General features: G+C 39.2%; 1 protein-coding gene and 1 long non-coding RNA gene across 7 annotated transcripts in view; one reads left to right on the forward strand and one right to left on the reverse strand.

Annotated features, from left to right (window-relative positions):
• Positions 1 to 15,084, reverse strand: part of TAPT1 (transmembrane anterior posterior transformation 1) — a 48,840-nt gene extending 33,756 nt beyond the window's left edge. The window contains exons 1-6 of one of the 6 annotated variants that reach the window (XM_041119515.1): positions 14,784 to 15,078; positions 9,841 to 9,971; positions 5,452 to 5,570; positions 5,196 to 5,235; positions 1,255 to 1,321; positions 546 to 573 (exon numbers count right to left, since the gene is read on the reverse strand). In XM_041119515.1, coding sequence (XP_040975449.1) covers positions 546 to 573; positions 1,255 to 1,321; positions 5,196 to 5,235; positions 5,452 to 5,570; positions 9,841 to 9,971; positions 14,784 to 15,024 — 626 coding nt within the window. In that variant the 5' untranslated portion in view covers positions 15,025 to 15,078. Of the gene's footprint in view, positions 1 to 545; positions 574 to 1,254; positions 1,322 to 5,195; positions 5,236 to 5,451; positions 5,571 to 6,370; positions 6,433 to 9,840; positions 9,972 to 12,299; positions 12,328 to 14,783 lie in introns of those variants that run through there. The other 5 variants (XM_041119552.1, XM_041119576.1, XM_030008535.2 and 2 more) reach the window with 5 other exon arrangements.
• A 217-nt stretch (positions 15,085 to 15,301) lies between these two features.
• Positions 15,302 to 21,290, forward strand: LOC115347350. Its single transcript, XR_003925460.2, has 2 exons — positions 15,302 to 16,074; positions 20,265 to 21,290. It is a non-coding gene; the product is annotated as an uncharacterized LOC115347350 (long non-coding RNA).
• The last annotated feature ends 472 nt before the right edge of the window (positions 21,291 to 21,762 follow it).

Raw genomic sequence — 21,762 nt, forward strand, 5'->3', positions numbered from 1 at the left:
TTTTAATCCTTCAATGTATCCTTCATTAATGAACTGTGGTATCATAAGTTTCTAATCTTATATGAAGCATTAACAAGAATGATCAGATTAACACATAAGGAGATACTTTGCTGTTAGCATACTAAGTAAAGATGTCAGAGAAAATAAAACCCAAGCAAGTTTGTCTGAAGGGCATACTTCCCCATACAGCTACATGCTAAGAATTTTCAAAATGCGCAAAGTGAGCATAATTGTAGGAAAATACTTCCAATAGATCAAGTTTGGAATTAAGTTTGGCTTCAGGAACAAAAACTATTTTGATCAAATCTAATATCCAGTGTGAGACTTTAAAGAGAGATACAGTTTACAGTATGCGGGACTTCACTGTTGTAAAATTGTGATATACAGACTAAGTTCTGATAAAAATATGTCCCAAATGAAGAATTCTAAGATACAGAGAGCTGAGTTTGCCAAGATTAGATGGCATTTCATTTCTCAAACAATAAAAAGCCTCTACATGCACACAACACAGCACGAGACCATGCTAAGAATGAAATGAAACCAACCTTGCTGTTAGGCCTCGATGAGAGCTGTCTCAAAATAAAAAAAAAAAAAAAAAAAAAAGGTTTAAAATAAGTGACAACTAGAATTAGCTTTCATTAAGCTTTTTTTTTGATAATAGAATCAACTATAACTGAAGTCAGTAAACAAGCATATGCTAAAGTGCTGTATTTTATTATGCAGAGAATCAACTTCCAAGTCTAACACTAAAATACCTGGCAATGAACTTTCAGAACTCCCCAAAATTTACATTAAGCATTAAAAAAAAAAAACAAAAAAACCAACAAAACCTGCTTGAAGTACACACAAAAATACAGCTATGAACCTCACTAAAGTGTTACTTAGAATAAATGTAAAAAAGCTTAAGGCACCATAAACTAAGTACAGCAGGGGCTAGTTTTTCCAAGATATCCTATTTTAAATTGGGCCAAACTGGTCCACAGGCACTCTATCTACAAAATCACAAAAATCTAAAAGATCACAACCTATTTCCACAGTGATGTGAAGTTACATATGAAAATATACCTACCATAAACAGCATTGAATCAATTTCATGTGTTGGTTATTAAAACTAAGTGTTGGTTTCTCCTTTGAAGTATGTTAGTTAATTTAGCTACACTATTCATTTGTAATCAGTCTTTGTACTGATTACATGTAGATGTGCAAATTTGGCTGACAGCATAGAAGGAAAAAGAAAAATCAGGATCTACTCACCAAGGAGGAATCCCTGTGACACCACATTCCATCCTATAAAGGAAGTGAAAGTGCTCTTCCCTTCCGTCTGATTTACAAGAAAGAAAGAAAGAGAAGGTTGTAACGTTGCTACACTATGCACTGTTATGGAGAGGAGAAAGGAGTACTTGATCTGAGAGTTTACGACAAAAATACTGAACGCACCTGCCTTTTTTTTGGTTGGTAGAAAGCCACATGTTTTGGCGGACAGGTGCACTACTTTGTCAATGAACTTAACCAGACAATAGGAAGTTTATGTATTTAACAGCTATAGTCCTTAGCAAAAAAAAAAAAAACCAACATTAGGCTTGGGGGTAAGTGTGCAACAGAGGTTCAAATTTATTTAATAACCTGATAATATAAACAAAGGAATAATGTCCGTAATAAGAATGTCAGTATATTTGTTTGGTTTCTTTGGGTTTTCTTCCCCCAAGATGTTTTCTTTCTACAGTTTCTTTCTTGAAGTAATGCTGTTCTATTTATTTCCTACTGGAAAGCATAAATCTATGATTTCACAAGAGGGCAATGGGAATTTTAAGAGGTACATATCATACAACTGAAGTTAATGGTGTTATTGCTGATGGGACCTAAATTCACTCATTTCAGGGAGAAGAGAGCGGAGTACAAGAAAAACACAGAACACATTTATAATCTATATCTATTTCCACATGGAAGAAGTGTAAAGATCTTGTGAATCCATCTTTCATAATCTACTTCTGCATTTTCTTGAGAAAACTAGAATTTGGAGAAAAAAAAAGAAGTCTCACTTTCTGTAACAAGTCCTTAAATGCTTTGTGGCCAAGATGCAAAATGCCTTTGAGAGTAATTAAATTGGGAGTCCCATCAAAGCTTCAGTATCATAAAATTTTAGCTTTCATATCAGTGTTTTTCAAATAATACAGAAGAGCTTTTCCACATTCCCACATGAGTTTTTGTCAGTACGCAACATATTTTCAAGAAAAACAAAAAGTTCTCTATAAAAGTGTTCCAAAACAAGCAGAGATATTGAGCTGACCAGAATCTCTGGGTCTGAGGTATTAATTTAAAAAAAAAAGTCTCAATTGTAAAAGGAAACCACAGGTAGAATTAATTTTAGGAACCTATCATCAAGGACTGTAATTCTGAAAAGAACTCCACTTCTCTCTCTACCTTAGATTTGGTGTTCCAGCAAAGTATGTGCTTTTACGTTGTCAAACAATATTTTAATAAAATGAGAGTAGTTTACAAGATTTGAAGAGAATAATTTAAGAAACTTCTTTCTATGACTTGGAAGAAAATACAGCAGAGCTAATTTTTTTTTTTTTTTGTAATTTCAGCAGATGCAATTTATTTTTGTGAAGGGTTTGTTAATTTTAAGAGCACCCTGCTATTTACAAAGCACAGCAGTAATGAAGTTGCACCTGCCAAAATCACCACAATCTGATGATTCAGCCTCTGCCAGTTTGACCACAGCCATTCACCAGCAGTTTAGTTTATTTAATGACAGAATCTTAGATTCTTCTGACTGAAGTTTTCGAAGTTTTAGAGTCTCTCTCTAAAGTAGCAATGTTAACACCACTATAGCTCTGACAAATACACAGAACTAAATTTACTCAAAAGGAAAGATCAAGTGATGAGAAGTGAAGACTTAGCAGTCAAACTGAAGCACTTAACACTGTCTAGCCAGAAAAACGAATCAAATTTCTTTAAGAAACGTTAACTCTTTGTTCCCTTTCAGAGCTCTGTAAAATGGAATATTAAAACATGTGGAAGAAGCTATAATGCACTCCCCCTACATTTAAACACTGCACACAATACCATCCATATACAGGAACTAGCCCATCTTACATAGAATGTGGTTTTATTGTTTTAAAGAAATAATGGATAATATCTTTTTCTACACTAAAAAGAGCAGAAAGTTATGAGGAAATAAATGAACTGAAGAGTAAACTGGAAGGGAGACGGAACACTCACTGTTCAATCACTTCACTGAGACGTGGAGCAAAAAGTCAAGATGAAGGGAGGAGCACTTTTATTTACTACACAGAATGGAATATGATGTGGCAGGTTCAAATAACAACTAGTCATGTCTCTCAACACTTACTTGACATTTTTGAGAAAGAGCAAGCTAAAAGATAAACAGCCACCTGCTTTGTAAGTACCTTTTGTAATTACAGATGTGATTTACCTATTGAACTCTATTTTGTTACAAACACATAAAAATATATTTCCTGAGCTAGAAGAAAATCCCAAATCTTTTTTTACCATAACAAATCAAATCAGCATAACCAGAAAAACAACACCCCGCCCTCCAAATCAAAGTGCTGGCTCTGAATATTTGGAAATAAGAATCATTACACCTGAAAAAGTCCCATTACATACTATAAACATGAATTGTGAACCTTTCAGTAAACCACCAACTTTAAAACATGAACGAATTAGACAAAACCTCAAGTGGTGAACAAGTAAAGAGATTCTAGGGAAATAAATTCCATAAACATTTGAGGAAACTGTGTCAAAAACAACTGCTTCAGGAGTTGTTACAAAACGAAAGCCTTCTTCACTCAAGATAATCTCAGTTTTACTGCATCTTACCTGATAACACTTTAAAGTTAACATCATCAAGTTGAATAGATTAAACTGGATTCTATCCTGCCTCACACACTAAAAATACCATCAAGCGAGCAGACTGTTTTAACACTGCAGCTGCACGTACATATATATACACACATACACGCACACGTGAGCGTGTATGGTATTTTCAATGTCGCTTTCTTCAGTGTATTGAACAATACCCAAAACCAGCAACTGGTCGTTCAAATTTTTAACAGTAGTTTCAGAAGAACAGAAAACTTGTTTGTCAAAAGGAAAGCTGAGTTTATAAACAAGGAAGAAGACTTTTTAAACAGAAAAAAAGTAGCAAGATCCCAATGATATGTTAAAATCTATTACATTTACCTGAATTTTAGTATTTTAGCAATAGCATCTGTACAGATATTTACAAATAGGCACATAATTTGACTTGTCATCAGGCTAAAGCTAAATAGCTGTCATATTTTTTACACAGCTAGGAAAATTCTCTTAACATAATGAAAGTCTGAGATTCAGTTCAAAATTAACAACACAATAAAATATTAAAGACTGCCACCTAGTGCCTATGTTTAAGCATCACCAAAGTAAAAACTTCAACTTAAAACTATACTTTAAAATATTCTTTCTTATGCAAACAAACTAGCATTTGCTCTAATCAGAACATACTTCTAAACTATGCATCTAAAAGCACTTCACATATAAAAGATTATTAATAATGCAAATGCAAGCAACTCAATTAAAAAAAAAAAAAAATAGGCTACAGTAAATCAACTTCAAGTTTGGGGAAATCCAGAATGAAAACCCTGAAGTCCTTATTTATTCAAGGAAAAATTACAACATCAGTACAAATGCTCCTTTTCTTTTAGGCTACACTTAAGGCTTACATTATCAGGTTTACCGTGAAGTAGCAACTTTTATGAAGGAAATTAATTCTATCCAATTTTTGATACCTACGCCAGCAAGGCAAACCAAAAATCCTATGTATTAGCAACTTCTTCTTAGCATTGATCTGAACGAAAAAGCAAGGCATTAAGATTTCTTAATATTATTCTGATTAGTTAGTCCCATCCAATTACTCTCTAAGATTCTTTAAAGGAAAGAAAATTACACATTTTATAGAGGGATCCTTTGGGCAAAGTTTACCATGGAAATAAGGAAAACTTTTGTTGTTTAAAAAAAAAAAAAAATCAAAAAAAAAAAATCAAACTTTTGTTTCAGTATCAAAGAGTCTCTCAAAAGACATAAGCCAAGTCATTAACTCAAGTCTAAGAAATCTTAAAACGCTGTTCAAATAGATGTTAGTTAAAAGAACAAAACTATAGGGTAAGGTTACATCTCTGTCCTTTACTAACCTGAATATGCCTAAGTGGTGCTGTTATCAAACTGTTGTGTCTGAAGGAAACAACGATGACAGTTAGTGACTGGTAGCAAAGCTTAAAGGTCCCACACGCACCTTTGCTTTGGCTAGTTTAGACCAAAACTTCTATTTTACCGTGGAAGAAGTCATCAGTAGTTCAAATGGCACTGAAAGGCCATAAAATTAAGCAGACACATAAATAGCGAAACATTATTTAAGTGTATCAACACCTTTCTCTTGAATCAACTTACCGTAAGCCATAGCAAGGCAAAGTGATGAACCGGAACATTGCCAGAAAAACTCTCAAAGGAAGCAGGGTGAATACATACAGAAAAGCATCCAGGCACAAAAAGATTCCAAAAAACATCAACTAAATTACAAAAATAAAACAGAATTATGTTAGTAGTTTATAAAGAGTTACAAAAAGTTCATAATTATATTATTTTATGAAAAATACATTTACATAAGACTAATTAACCAAATAAGCACAATACTCTCACTTGTTGAATCAGCTGAACTGTACGAAAAATAACATGCTATGCACTTGGAAGACTATTCAGCAAAAAGTTCTGCACCACAAGGTCCAAGCAGCAAAGGCTTTTGCAGACTTCCATGGCTCACTGAACTCAGTCTTTATTAACTAGATGAATTGCACTTGGATGTAACTAACTCATTTTCCAGTGGTGGCTTTCCTCTAAGGTTACAAAAGTTAGTGTTTTTAACCTTAGAAAAAAAAACAAGTAGAGCTGTGTGTACATGTGCACAGCCATTTTCAGCCTACCTCCTTTTTAATACGCTTCCCCCCCCCAAAAAATTCTTTTACCTTGTTAATTTTATATTGCACAGCTAATTACAGCTGTGGCAGTTGTCCTTCAGAGAATATCCACCTTTTTCATACAAAGAAGAATATAAAATATGAAGAGGTAAACTTCCAGTTGCCCTCAGTTTAAATGCTTTATCCTTAATTTACAGAAACAGTTAAAGCCATTTGATTATAGCTACAAGCCAAGCAACTCTATATAATTAAACTAGACCTAAACTCTGCAATTAAAAAGCTCTTCAATACCAGACTCTCCCCACACGACTTTTCTTCTTTATCTGCTCTTTGAATGTATCTAAGATTTACCTGAATGGGACTTTATCTGCTCTTTGAATGTATCTAAGATTTACCTGAATGGGACTCTAGCCATATGCTTTTACGCTTCTGTCAGACCAGAAGCTAGCCTTTTTTCCTGCAAGGAAAATCACATAAAAAGGCAAGCTTAACTGGCTACACAATTAAGACTAGCAACATCTAAGCAGGCCTAGATATCCATGACAGATATGCATTTACATGTGAAAGCTGTATGTATTCCTGATGGGAAAGGAAGACACTGGGGTTTGGGGGGAGGAGGGAAGTAAACCAAAGCCCAAGTACTTTCATCTGCCACAATCTCTTTGCGTTTCCAAATACCTTCTTTGTCAACAGGCAGTTCAATGTCCACTCACCAATACAATAGGTACCTTTCACTCCTACTCCACGAGCATCCTTGCTACAGAGTACACTCCATGGCATCTATCTGCAAGTCACGTAAGATGACTGACTCAGGCACAACAGCAGTGCTATCATCTCTGAGCTGTTGCTTTCCCTTATAATACTATTTCTACCAATTCTGCAGTCTGTACTTCAATACCATCACGACATTACGGTCTCCTCCCTGATATTCACTCATTCACCTCTAGTACCTTTTTCTAAAATTTCAGCAGAGAGTTATCATTCAAAATTATCAGGAGCAGTGCCTACAAATAATGGATGAATTTATGCACTGCATTTTAATATGCCATTAAGTTACCTATTTATTTGCTAACTTTTAAACCAGGTGCTGAATATCCAAGCACTGAGAACGACTGGAGCTGAACATGTATCATCTTTTTTTTTTAATTTTTTTAAACTGCTTAACCCCAAGCAAAATAGAAACATAGTCTGTCCTTTTGCCCCTGTATTCTTTGAGGGCATCTTTATAATCTAGAAAACAACTCTGCATTTTCTTTTTGATTTAGACAGACTTTTTCTCTGCCTGAGTGTAACCACTGTTTTTCACATTCTGTAAGCTCGTGTTAATATTTGCAACTGTTGCTTAATGTCCACATTTTCCTAATTTTTTACTACATTGCACTTGCATATTTACATGCACTCATTGAAATATAATCAGCACTGAACCTTCCACTCACTTCTGTAAACATTATTTTTGCTGCCACATTCCAGATGCTGAGGAGCTAACAGAAAAGCTTACAGAGCATCATCATTACTATATTTTAGCAAAAGAGCACAAAGTTTAATTTTGAGATCAATTTACAAGTGTTCCCTTAAGACAGCAGGAATAGGGACCACCTTTTCATTTAGTACAAATAACCTATTACAAGGAAGAGCTTCCACTGAAACTGCACAAAAAGCTCGAGTGGAAGTAGCTTATGTATTACAAATTATCTAGCTTCTCTAAATAAAAAAAGGGGTATTCAGAACAACAACAACAAAAAATACTACCCTTTTAAGATCACACCCCACTCTAAAATTATGTATATGTAATAAGTGCATGTTCAAGAATACCTCCCAAGATTAGGCTTTGATAAATTTACTCCAGTTTATTCTCACTCTACCTGATTATGATTTTCATTCCTAGTCTGTAATTATACTATTAGGTAGTAAACAATACAAGCCATTAAGAAAATTGTCCTCCTCCTTTCCTAGTGTCTCACATGCTTTATTTCAATTAAGCAGACTTTTGTATCACACAGTCAAGTGATTTGTGCAATAGGTGATGATCTGTACACCATTTAGTTTTCTAGGTGCTCATCACCATACTTTTCCAATTTTTTTCATGGGTATGATTCAATTTGATATAGCTAGTATATATACTAACCTGGACTAACCCCATTGAAAGAACTAACAAATTTATTTCATAATCACTCTGTAAAAAGCTAACTACCACTTTTTAAATCTACCTGCTTATTACTCAGTTTCACATTCTTTCATATTCAAAGTACAGACTGAAGTTTGATTTACCATGCAAAACCCATCAATTTCACCACTTACAGCATCAACCTTATTTATGAAAGACTGTTAGCCTTCACTTTTTCTTACACACTGGAAGTTTTATTGGAAATCTACGGTGATGATCCTTCAGAATAATTTCTGTGGCTTGGAGACAGCACGTAATGGTCTACATAATTACAACAATTACTGCCGTATTGTTCAGCTGAGACTCTACCATAACTACAATATTCTACCATAAACTGGAATGGGTAAACAGTGAGGATGTGAAGACACTATCCCTGGAGATTTTCAAAGGCCAGCTGGATCTGGCCCTGAGCAACCTGTTGTAGGTAATGCAGCTTTAAGCAAGGGCTTGGACTACATCATCTCCAGAGGTCCGTTCCTATCTCATTCATTCTGTGATTTTCTGCAGTAACTGACTGGGAATTTAGTTTTGTAAAACCAGGTCCCATCATGGTCCAAGGATTAATTTAATGATACTGAAGAGGGATCCTGAGTGCTGCTGACAAAGAGAATCCTACTCTCCCTCCCTCCTCCACTGCTCTTTCATCCTTCTGTCCCTACCCCAAGCCATACAGCTCCCCTTCTGCCCTTGTGTAAGCTCTGGATTCTCAAGAATATTTGCTGAGCAATTCAGCTCACCATCCTAGCAAAGAACAAACAGAGCAAGAAAAGTGAAGAGTTCACTTTCAAATTATGAGCTGATTTAACTCTTAGAATGGTCCAACAAGCACCACAGCTCATGCAAAACAGGCAGCATGTGTAAGGCAGGAGACTGCAGTGGGAGGAATGGTGAAACAAGACTCTTCCTTCAATATAAATTAGAGTTAAATTGATTTAGCCCTACCATGTAACTTCATCCCTAGAGGTTTTGAGAATTTTAGCAATATTACTTTTAATGGTATCATTACACTGCAGCCTAGCCAAACCTCATTATCAATGTTGCCTTACTCATCATCCTTGAGCATATTCCTGCTGTCTCCCAAATCAAAATGGTTAAGCCAGAATAAAACTCTCTTCTATATTAGAGCACTGGAATTGGCTCGCTGCAGGGCCAAAATTATTTCTAAACTGTCATAAAGGAGGTGGCAGGAATGCCTCAGGAGGGGCCATAGCACCAGGATGGAGAGGAAAGATGCAGTAAACACTGGCAAGAAGCAAAACAGAAGGCTATGAAAATTAACTCAAAAACCTTAGACAGAAAGTCATCCATCACCATATTTTTAAAGGAGTGAAATCTTCCCACCCTCAAATCATTTTAGACCGGAAAAATCTTTAAAGCTTTTTTTTTTTTTTTTTTAATGTAAAATTACATTTTGCTGTAAAAAGTTTTCTTTTGCTTGACTATTCCTTTAAGGATCAGTGACATCTTTATATTTTAATTTGTCATCTGCACTTGAAAGTTAGTCATGTCCATCTCTGCTGATAACATGAATTGCCAACAGCAACAAGCAAACATAGGCAAAAACCCCCAAAACACAAATGTTTAACTTACTAACACTGAAAAGTAATCATTACAGCTGTTTTAATTTTTTTAGTAGCAAAAGTGTTCGAATAATAAATATTTCTTTAAATAATTTAATGCAAATCTTGAAGTATACTTCACCTTTTCCAGTTCTTTTGGTATCCGCATGCACGTGTATACTCTCTCTCTCCGCTCTGTGTATTTTGCTTCATTGTGTTCAAGGAAGTAACCTCTTGTTAGCTCAGCACTGATGAATCTCAGCAATGAAAGATCTACATTCAGGAACACACATAAGCAGAAGATACTTCAGGCATGATCTCCAAAGAATGAGAAGACTGCTATGCTTTCGTTGCTTGCTACATGTTTCATTTACATCACACCTAACGCAGAAGGTTTCTGCTGATCATAACCAGAATGTCAAATAACTTGGTATGGAAGGACCTATATGAGAAGCAAGTCCTATGCTCTCCCATTTCCCTGTTGCCTCTCAACAAACAAAACAAGCTACTTTTCCCAGCCAACCATTGTCATCAGACATCCCACTTCTCCAAAACATTACTCAAAGCAGCTACACTGAATGCAGTATCCTGAGTGGACCTAATCCTTAATGTACTGACAGTCCTCCTAAATTTACTAAGCTCTACTTCAAGACTTCTTAAAAGCTATTTTCTCTCTCAGCAACACTAGGAGCTTGTTCTTTAAAATAAAGAACGACTTTCTGCAAGATCACAACACTGATGATACATGATCCCAAGTGATTCAATGCACAAACAGTACAAGCATGCTGATCATTTGATGATCAGACCGAACTCTTTCAAGACCAAAAAGCCATCAAGCACGTACAGGTCTTCTGCATTTTAATGGCTGTAGGTAAATAAGCCAAAGGCTGACTGACCCATGTTTAGTCAACTCATATGGCTTCTAAAAAAGACTTTGTGCAGACCAGTCTTGCAAAAGGAAATAAAATATGAAATTATAATTATGAAAATTCAGGCTGTCAGCACAAGGAGGTTGAGCTTAAGCTTCGACACTCACTGACAAGGTCTGACATTACCACCTCCTGGTAACACTTCAGAAGTGACAGAACACTACAATAAAGTTCAACATTTCTGGTTATTATTGGCATTTAAAAACAGAAACTCTCAGTGTTCACACAACATCCAAAAGATGGAAATCACTTATCTGGACAGACAGGTGAAAAGCTACAGAGCATTTATCATGACACAAGAACATGCTCACAAATAGTAAATTCAGATTTTAGCCAAAGCCTTAGTGACTACTGGGGTGTGTATGGACCTTGCATAGTACAATGTTCCACATTTTGGGGGAGGAGGAAGAGACTGCATAACACACCCTTACTAAAACAGCCTAGATAACAGCTGTTAAGAGAGGAATGGAAGTATAGATGCTACACGTGAAGAGTTCACCCAAAACTGTCCGAGACAGTGGCTTCTCAATATTCACCACATTGAACATGATGAAGACCATTAATTGGAAGAGTAGCCAGAAAATTACAAAGAGTTTTAAAGCAAAGAAGGAATCAGCTCGAACAGAAGTATAAAAGAAGCAGAAGAGGCAGGGTGTGCTTATAACCTACACTGCCTTGGGTAGAGGGCATGTGTATTGACTGTGATTAGAACTTGTGGGGATTACAAATGGGCATTTTGAAGTTTGTGGTGGTATATTAACATTCTATGTATGTCTAGCATTGTGATTTATCATGTTGCTGATACTGACCAAAGCTATATAATTCACTGACTGCTGGTTAATTATGTATTGTTAATAAATCATTATTTGCTTTAAACTACTTGAACTGAACGGTTTTTCCCTGTATGAGCTTGTTTGGATAGTGATTTTGATGATTTATATGTTACTGATCCACTTCTAGTAAGTAGGCCAAAGCCACTGTAAACCTTAAAGGTATTTATTTTAAAACAAACAAAACCAACACATAGTTTAATGAGTAGTAAAAAACCTAATATTTACAAGTAAAGGTTCAATCAAAGTTCATTCCAGTGAAGTAAGGCAGAAGATGATATCACTAAATTGTTGTTCAGATCTCTTGCAAACTTGTTTTCTGCAGTCTTCCTTTGTAACACTATCACTTCTGACTTTCTTGGTTTTCCCAATTCTTTCTTGCTTAAAAAGTACGAAGAGATAACCTTAGGTATAAACACACAAATTCACTACTCTGTTGACTGCTCAGGTGTATTTTCTTCCACCTCAGATAACCGACTTTCTCTAACTTAAAGATAATGCATCTCGAACAACAAGTTTCCTGCGAAATAAATATATGCAAATAGGCAACCACCATGGGGTAACTTATGGGGTCCCTTCCAACTTGAGATATTCTATGGTTCTAACTAATGAGCTATTCGTTCCCATTCCTTCCTACCTCACACAAACCCATTCATGGGCCTACTGTTGAAAAACAAATCATTTTACGTTTCCTCCACCTGGCTAGACTTTCATGCCCTGGTTAAGAGAGAATCACTCCTCATGACTGAGGCTGATCAAAACACAAGCTGCAGACTGTGACTGCAAAACGGGGATGCACTGAAGCACACAGTCACTCAGCCACCTCCTTTCTGAGCACTTACTGCCACCCAGCATCAGCCCTAGTTCTGTGCCAGCTGTGAAAACACATCAGTGGCTGACCCTGTAGAAAAAACACAGTAAGCAAAAGAACAGCATGAGACACCAAGGCAGGACAGAGTAATAAATCATTTGAAAAATGGCTTAATTCTGCTATCAAAGCAACATTTTCTTTTAAAAACAAGTAAACACTCTAATTCCTACTTTAAATTCTTTCCCTACTTCAAATTTCTCTCCTTTGCAGTCAGAAAGTTTTAGACTGTGGCCTAAGTTTAAATTGTTCAGATAGCATACTCTTAGTGCTTAAGGTATTCTCATTTATCTCCCCACCTCAGGACAGAAAAGCACAAGCATCTTCAAAACATAAAAGGCCACTAATTCCTTCAAGGTAAAATGATAATGATTTACCTAAGTTATACTTCAGTGCATAGCTACACAAAGGATAACCATTAACTAGAAATGGAAAGGAAAATTTGTGCAAATGCAAAATGCACTGCACCTCAGTAAGCTTCTATTGGTATATAATCATAACTTTAACCTTAAATGCAACAATTCCAGGCACTCACTTTACTCCCGTCAATCCTAAATGGACACTTCTTCCATAAACACTCAAATAAATCAATCGAGATTAAAACAGCACTATATATTTTTTTTTAAAGTATTTCCTTCTCCTCTAAATGACTTCTCTGTACAGTACCACTCCTGCTTTACCATCAGGAATAAACCCTACTTCTATTTACTATTTAACATACTGCTACTATTAGATGAGTTAGAATTTTTAGTTGCTCTACAAAGAAGCCTGTTCTTCTAATGTTTTTCTGTCCTGAAGAGTCAGAGAGTGCCAATGATTTTTAACTATTTTAATTCAAAATCAATTGCTGGATCACAGTTAGGAATTCCACCCCCCCACCTCCCCCAATAACAATTTCCTTACTTTTTATAAAGTTATTTGTTCAGCTGCCTTTCAGGCACATCAGTATATATCTTGACCATTCTTGTTTTCACCATAATGCAATTCATAATACTACAATCAAGCCAATTCCTTACAACTACGGAAATTACATCAGTTTCATCAACACCACAGAACTGCAGTCAATGATGCTGCATGTCCTATGACATGTAACACGCCAGAAACGGACACAGCACCTGTCAAATTCAGAAGGAAAGCGTTCAATTTTTGGCAGATTATTTTAAATTAAGTCCTAATTCCCAATTTTTCTTTTTTCTATTTGATAAGACCTGCGGTATCGCATTCAAGCCAACACTGAGGCAGAAAGCCTGAAAATGCGAACATCACTTTGAGCAATTGCAGATTTTCAGCAAGCCACTCAATTAAGAATATGGTGCTAATAAAGTTATTTATAACCTTACCAACACTGAATCAACCCTGCCACACTGAGTGACAATTTTTAGAAAAGAAGCAGGCCTGTTTTCAAAAATTACTTTGTAGATACCTGAAATAACCAGTTTAAGTGTAAATGTAAATAGAGGTGCAGACTGATATCAACGGCCGTGACATTTTCCCTTACTTTTCCCTATAAAATCCTCACGTAGCAAACTACATTTAGTTTAAAAGACTTCTAATAACCTGCATACAACTTCAAGGCTCTAACAGGACCGTTATTTTCAGTAGCGGAGGCAAAGACTATGGCACTCGTAGGTACGCATACATAACAAGAACCGCGAAGACGATGAAGGGTTCCTCACACTTCGGCAAGAAAGTTAAGGGAGCCCGCAGCCCTCCCGGCCCGGGGGGGCTCAGGAAACACAGGGCCCAGGTCTGAACCGCTCCGCTCCCACCAGACACCGCTGTGCGACGCGCTCGCTGCAGTCACTCGCTCCTTGGCAGGTATCGGACTTAACAACCGACTTTCAACTTCAGCCTGTAACGCTGCGATGGACGATGCCCGTGTTGTTTAACACCCCCCCCCCCCCCACGACCGCCAGGTAGCGTGCTGCCTGACAGGGCGCGGGGACCGCGCTGCCCCCGGTCTCCCTCCTGAACACGCCCGCGTGGAGAGCAGGGGCGCAACCAGCCACGCTGAAGGGCTTTACTCCGCTGACCCGGCCGGGTTCGCCCACTAAGCCGAAGGGCAGGGAGAGAAGAAGCAGCGCAGCCGGCGGGGAAGCTCCCCGCCCGCCCCCGCTACCGCAGCAGCTGAACGTCGCCGCTCCCCAGGCCCGCCGGGTCCCGGCGCACTTTTTGAAGTCGCTCGCCGAAGTTTGCACGGGCGGGCGGGCGGCCGCGGCTCCCTCAGCCCCGCCTCAGGCGCCCGGGCCGGCCCCGGCCCCTCGGGCCGGGCCGGGGCGGTCGGCGAGGCGAGGAGCCAGCGCTGGCGGCGCGCCCCGGAGGCGCCGCCCGCCCCGGGCAACACCGCCGCGGCCCGCCCCGGTCTCCCGCGGGGGCCAACCCGGCCCGGGGGCCCTCGCTGCCCTCCACCCGCCCCGGCACGCGGGAGGAAGCATCTCGCCCCGCCGCCGCCCCTCACCCGACAGGCTCCGCTTCTTCTTCCTGCCCCGGTCGCTCTCGTAGAAGCCCAGCGTCTCCGTTCGCTGCTGCGGAGACGGCTGCCCCGGGCCGGCGGCGGGCTGCCGCGGCTCGCCGCTCCCCCAGAGAGTCTTCGGCTCCCCCCGGCCGCTGTCCTGCTGCTCCGGGGCGCCGCCGCGCCGTCCTTCCCCGCCGCTGCCCGGCGCGGCGGCGGAGGCAGCGGCGTCTGCAACGCCGGCCATGTTCGCCGCCAGCAGCAGCGCCACCCGCGCCGCGCCCGCCGCCCCCGAGCCGCGCGCCGCGCCGCGCCGCGCCCTGAGTCATCACCGCGCGACAGCGGCGCAGCCCGGCCCGGCCGCCGCGCGGGGGCCCGGCGCGGGGGGCGGGGGCGAAGGCGGCGCGGCGCCATCTTGCCGCGGCGCCGCCGCCGTTAACCGCTTAGGCGCCGCCGCCGTTAACCGCTTAGGCGCCGCCGCCGTTAACCGCTTAGGCGCCGCCGCCGTTAACCGCTTAGGCGCCGCCGCCGTTAACCGCTTAGGCGCCGCGACCCCCGCGCTCGGGTCTCGCCTCCTCCCCGCGCCTTCCTCTGCCCGGCCTGCAAGCTTACTCTGGTTTTATAGGTAATAAAGACACTTGTGCTAGGGGAGGGGTCCAGCGGGCCCTCTACCGCTGTCGTGAGAAACGTGTGTAATGGTCACGGCTTCACCCGCCACGGGGGCTGGGAGACAGTAGTTCAAAACGGTTGCAAACAATGTGATTAATCTACCCGGCGCCATGCAAATAAAGACCTTGTTCAAAAATGGAACATGAGAGGTGAATTATTAACTCTAAAGCCAACAGGATGTCAATGGACGGCATAACACGCATTGCACTAGACCGGGCACTCACGGTCACAGACTCGCGCTCCCTGTGTTTGCGTAGCTCTTCCCGCAAGAGGCCTCTGGAAGGAGTCGCCACTGCCGAGCCCACGCGCACGAAGGGCGGGTGCTGTTGTAGCCACCTGGCTTGCATGGAGCTCCCAACACCCCGCCGGGGCCGGGCACAGGAGGGCACGCACCGGTGCTCGAGGAGCCCGCAGAGGTCAACGAGCCCTACCAGCCCAGGAGCCAGAGTTTGAAATCTTGTGGTTCATCAAGTGCTGAGGCTGGAAATGCCGTTAGTTACTGGCAGCGCGATACCGGCAGTGAAAAGGCTTGTCGGAGGCCATGGTAACAAAAAATAATTGTTCCTCTCTCAAAGTGCTTATAATTTATACAAGAGTAAACATGAATGTAAGAAGCAGGGAGCTCAAGGTAACAGCGAAGCACTTGTTTGCAGGAGGAATTCACGTGGGCACGAGGACAAAATACCTGGCCTGAACTTCAAGTGCAAGATCTCTTTCACATTCAGTTCTCATGTTCTTATCATGCATTCAGATGCCAGATTCAGTCAGCTTAATATTTAGCCACTTGTCCTGGGAAAACAAAGAGTGTTTTATTCTTTCTTTGGAAGGCCATAGCAGTCATCCTCTAAAACTCGTAAGTTAACTGTACAGTTGTCTCAAAGAGCATTTCAGGCTTTGGATAGACTAGAGGTGCCCATTTCCATTGCCCTTAGTGGTTCTAAATGCCTAAAATTAATTAACTAATTAATGCCGGTAGGATTAATCCAAGTCTTGATATTTTCAGGCAGTAGAGTGCTTTTTACAGGCACTTACAATGTGTAATAAGAATATCATACAGGGAGCTAACAGTGATAGCTGTTACTACACATTATCAGTTTAGGCTTTCTTCTCCCATCTTTTCTCTGCGGATGTAAAAAGCAGTTGGAAAAATAGGATGCAGAACAAAGAGCTCCAAAAAGAGCTGAAAAATTCCCTCAGCTGGAGTGCTGTTGCAGTCCGTGCAGTTACATGACACCCTGAGATATACTCTGCTTCTCTCCTTCCAACTGTGTATAAAAGCTATATCCATCCATAAGATGCATTGCATGATATTTAGGGGCAACAAATTGTCACAACCTTGTTATCGGTCTCACCCAAAAGAAGGTGTTTGCAGCAAGAAGCATCATCTAACGACCAGCTATGTTCTTCCTTCAGGCCCACTGAGAAGCAATCTAATAAATTGCCAGCACCAGGTGTGGCAGCACATACATTTTCTATTCAGGGGTTGACCCAAGATAACCTTGCTTAGTTTACAAGATCTTCCAGTTTTCCACTTGAAGCAGTTCAGCTGAAAGCACGGTAATAGTGTGACTGCAATATGGTTCAGCTAAGAATTCGCTCATATTTTTGATGCTTCAAAAAAAGCACATTGAGCAGCTACCCTCAAGTTTCTACCCACAGAGTCTTTCTGTATGTTTTTTCTGTACTTTACATCCAGTTTGTAACTCATCATTGGCCGGAATTTTAATGTGTTCTTTTCCACATGCAAAGATGTGTGTATTTCAACTATTACATGTGATATTTTGACACACAGGCCACTTCCAGGAGGTCAACCCAACTGCAGCAAAATCCAGTCTTTAGATATTTGAGTCCTTGAACTAGCCAAGTCAGAGGGGAAAAGTTGTTTACTGAAAAATGTTAGCAGTGTTGATATAGGAAGTAGTGGTTCATTACGGTGTCTGCTGTTGGGAGTTATCTGGGACCATCTGGTCTTTGGGCACGAGAAGCTGTATTTTGTTGCTTTCCATAGCTTATCTGCTGAGACATGCTACGGAGTGACTCTGCAGCAGGTCAGAATACACTTTGCAGTTTCATAACCATTCACCAATCCTTTTCCTGAAGCGATTTTCTTAGAACAAGGCACAGCCCTGTCTATGTTCCCACAGCTGGAGTTTCACTTTTTCCCCCAAGAGATAATTAACAGGTAGGGGGGAAAGGGAGGATTGTTTCAAAATAATGACTCTTTCCAAGGAGAAAAAGCAGTTTCATTCATACAACAGCAAAAACCATTAGGATAGTCATGCAGTGAATACAGACTGGGAATTAAGAGTTACTTGTATTTTATTAGAAATGTCAGCACTGCTGATCTTTGGGGCCTTGCACAAGCTACTTCATTTTTTGCCTTAAATTTTCCATGCATATGCTAGAGTAATGTTTATCTACCTATAATGTATCTTATATATGATCATCACAGAGGGACTTTTGCTTATTTGATATCAGAAAAGTTTATTCTGGCACTGGCAAGTATTAAAACTTTTATAGTGTGTCCAGCTCAGTTGTGCTTTAGTCGCAGAGTACTCGTTGCTGCAACTACTTTGTCTCAGTGAGGATGGTCTTTTTCTAAAGAACATTTTTACATGGTCTAAAACTCCTCCTTTTTTGTAATGTTTTTTTGTTTTCCCCAGAAGACCCAACAAAAGGTCATTAAGAAGAAGACTCAGAAAATGGATAATCATTTTTACAGTTCTTTTTGCTGGCAGAATTTTGTTGTCTTTTCAGACCTTGCCATCTATGTAATTTACCCCCACCAACTCAGGTATCCCCTCAACATAGGTGGTCTATCAGTGAAGTGTGCTAAAAAGAGGTCAAGTAAGATCTTCTTTTTAGAGAGCAGTACAAACATGGAAAAAAATCTGTCAACAAAATTATATCTCAAACAAGAAGTAAATTATGGACATAGGTTAGAACATACGAGAAAAGTCTAGAGAGAAGTGTGGAAATTCAGTGTACTGTATCAAGCAGAGGTAAGTGAAACCGAAGAATACATTAACTAGCAATAAAGAAGAGGCAGGTGTTAAAATGATGATAATAACAATGCAATACTCATAGCTGTACGAAACAGTTATGAGTAACTGCAATACTCATAACTATATGAAAACATCTCGTATCTATCATCCACTGCAAGCGTTTTGTCAGTGAGGCTCAAACTTCTTTAGACTTTGCAGTGTCATTCAAAAAAGACTAGATACTTTTTAGTATGTATGGTTTAATGGTTTAATTTCTTAAGTCTCCTGCAAGAATGACATTGAGACACAGTCTTCAATGTGATTTACAGTCATTCTTCATTTTTAAAAATGTCATCACTGAGTACACCTTCTCTGAGGAGGCAAGTCAACAAAACTCATTATGAATCCAAAGTGCAATAATGCTGATTTTTTTCCACAATAAAGTATGTTCAGGCCCTTTTGTAATATAAACAGGTATTTGGTTTGTGACTTTTAGTTCATCGATCCACTTAGTATGTGGGTGCATATTCATTCTTCTCCTAAAGGCAATGCATCTCTTAGCAACAACTGATATTAACAAACTTAGTTCTAAATCTTTCAGAATCACAGCTGTCATGTATTTGCAAGGTACAAAAGTATTGGTTGGAAGTATAATCTAATTCTGTCTCAGTTCTGTTTGGTAGCTGAAGTTAAAAATATCTGTTTACGCCCACAGGAGAAAAATCATGTAAAGATTCTTTCCTCCATTTTATGTTCAACATCTAAGCAGCACATGATTTTTTGCATGGGATAATCCACACATATGAAAAATAAATCAGTATAAGAAATTGTTGTATAGACACTAGCACCCTACCTGTTTCACTTATTAATTTTTTTTCTTATCTCAATATAAAATTTAAAATGCTAGAGTTTTCCATGTTTTTTCCCAGAGTTGTAGGCTCACTAATGATTAGGTTGACTCTTAGGTAAGCTAAGGGCATTACTCAACATCAGCATGTCCTTGAGTAATGCAAGTACAAATCATGTTATGCAATACTACAGTACCTGAAAGTCGGGTTTGACTTCTCACTGGTACATTTCCATTATTTGTTTGCTTTGGATACTGTATTATATAGCACAAGAGCTGCTGCACAGTTAAAATCAATGGTGCTTTCCAGTGACAGCTTGATTTTCTACACTTGCCATCTTTGAAATTTTTGGAAGAAATAATTCTTTTGAGATACTTTTATGTGGCATCTTATCCTGAGACCATAGTTCGAGGAGGACTGAAGGGCAGAGGTACAGAAAGTTAGTTCAGTATTACAGGTTTTTAAAAGCATACTCACATTATCTTAAAAATAAATTTCATATTGTCTGATTTTTGTTAAGAATTCTAGGAGTTGCCTAGTGTAATATTTTTATAGCTCTTTCCCTGTTAGATATCTTGAATGTTTTTATCAAGGCAATACTTTTTCTGTGACCGTCAGTGAGTCTTTTCATGCCCATGGTCTGATCTCCATTTCTCAGTGTCAAGATTTCTTCAGGATTTATATCTTGAGCAAAATGCCACAACTGATATTTAAACTGCTGCCTCTATTGGAGCACAGATACCTGAACCTCTGACACCTATTATGTAAGAAAAGCAGCAAATGGTCCTTTCAACATCAACATAACCGAACTCAGTGATGTATGGGGCATTTCATCTCAAGGTTCACACATTTGAAAGTAAAGTAACAGCGATATTCCTAAATCTTTTCGATTCCAGGTTACTTTATCACAATCTCCATCCTGAAGTGCTGGAAGAAAGGTTTTGTAATCTATTCTTTCCTCTTTTTTTCTTGTTACATATCTTTAGCTATACTACATAACATTTGAAGATGGCTTTACACATGACAAGATGGTTCTAAGAGTTACAAAAGAAGAGTGCAGCTGCCCTTGACTCCATCCTCGGCTGCTTCTCAGCAGAGCTAAGCCAGACATGAGGTGTGAGGGGAATAGGTGGGAGGAAATCAGTGGAGAAAATGCAGGTGGAAGAACGTTATGAGGGCTCCAAAAGTTATGAACTGGGAAGAGAAGAGCACCTGGGGAAGAAGGTCTCAGCACCTAAACATGAGTTTCCTGTACTGAAGAATGAAATTCCCAGTATCAAACAGAAAGTGGTTGGTGTTTTGTCTAAGTGTCAGAAAATAAGTTACCTCTAAAAATTTGTTTCCTAATGTATAAGTTTCAGTCTACCATTTCTTCATATTTTTCCAGTCCAGGCAGCAGAGGTGAAATCCCAAACTTAGAGTGGCCTGGGTTTTGTGCTTGAATTTACAATATGAGTTTTCAGTCATGCCAAACCCGAGTGGAGATGGAAATCTCTGTTATAAGAATCATGAGCAATCAGAATTGCTGTAAACAGTCCTATTGATTTTAATAGTTGAAAATCTCAGCTCAGCAAGAGCATTTCTATTATGATAAAGTATGGAGATATATACATACATACAAGCTTTGTGCCTAAAATTAGATTGTGAGATCTCTGGATAGGATCTTAAGTCTCTCACTTCTGGAAAGCATCTCTACTCAGAAGAGAATTCAAATGTGTTAGATTTAAACATAAGGGTAAGTGCTTTCCTGATTTTAGGCAGTAAAAATGTGTTCTTCAAAGATGCTGAGCCTCCAGTAGGACCAAATGAATCAGTTAAGAGATTCTGGGACTGCTAGTTTAGATTCCTATTTCTGAAAATCATGGCTCATTTTGTAATTATAGTTGCACATGAAAAACATGAACCATAGCATACATAGAAAAGGAAATGTATTGCTTATAAATGTATAACTAATGGGTCTGAGACCAAAACTTCAGTCATTGTAAGTCAAAATAAAGTCATGACCTTTAGTGGACTCATGCAGTTTTCATGAGGTTGGGACTGGTTTTGAATTATTTCAAGTTTGAAAGAAGAAATGTTTTGTTGTTTAATTGTTATTTGCTATTTAAATGATGCTATAATAGATACAGATCACCTAATCTACTGTGTACAATATAATGAAGGTGAAAAACTTTATGCAGAACTGCTCTTCATGAACACAGATGTTGTTTTTATATATATAAACACATGCAAATGTTTATTTACATATAAATGACAACAGAATACTGACATCAAAGTCAAGTTTAGGAGCTAAGTATTGTTTTATCATTAGAAATGTTCTAAAATCAGCCAGTGTCTTTCAGGCAAGGGTTCAGTGCTATATTTTTTTAATAATTGTCATCCCTTGAGATTGGTTTTTGCTTTACTTACTGATTTTATTATTAACTTTTATAATCCAGTTGTCAAACATGACAACAGCATTTGGATCAAATTCAGCTCTAATTT

Source organism: Aquila chrysaetos, chromosome 1 (assembly GCF_900496995.4).
Source record: "Aquila chrysaetos chrysaetos chromosome 1, bAquChr1.4, whole genome shotgun sequence".
NCBI classification, from domain to species: domain Eukaryota; kingdom Metazoa; phylum Chordata; class Aves; order Accipitriformes; family Accipitridae; genus Aquila; species Aquila chrysaetos.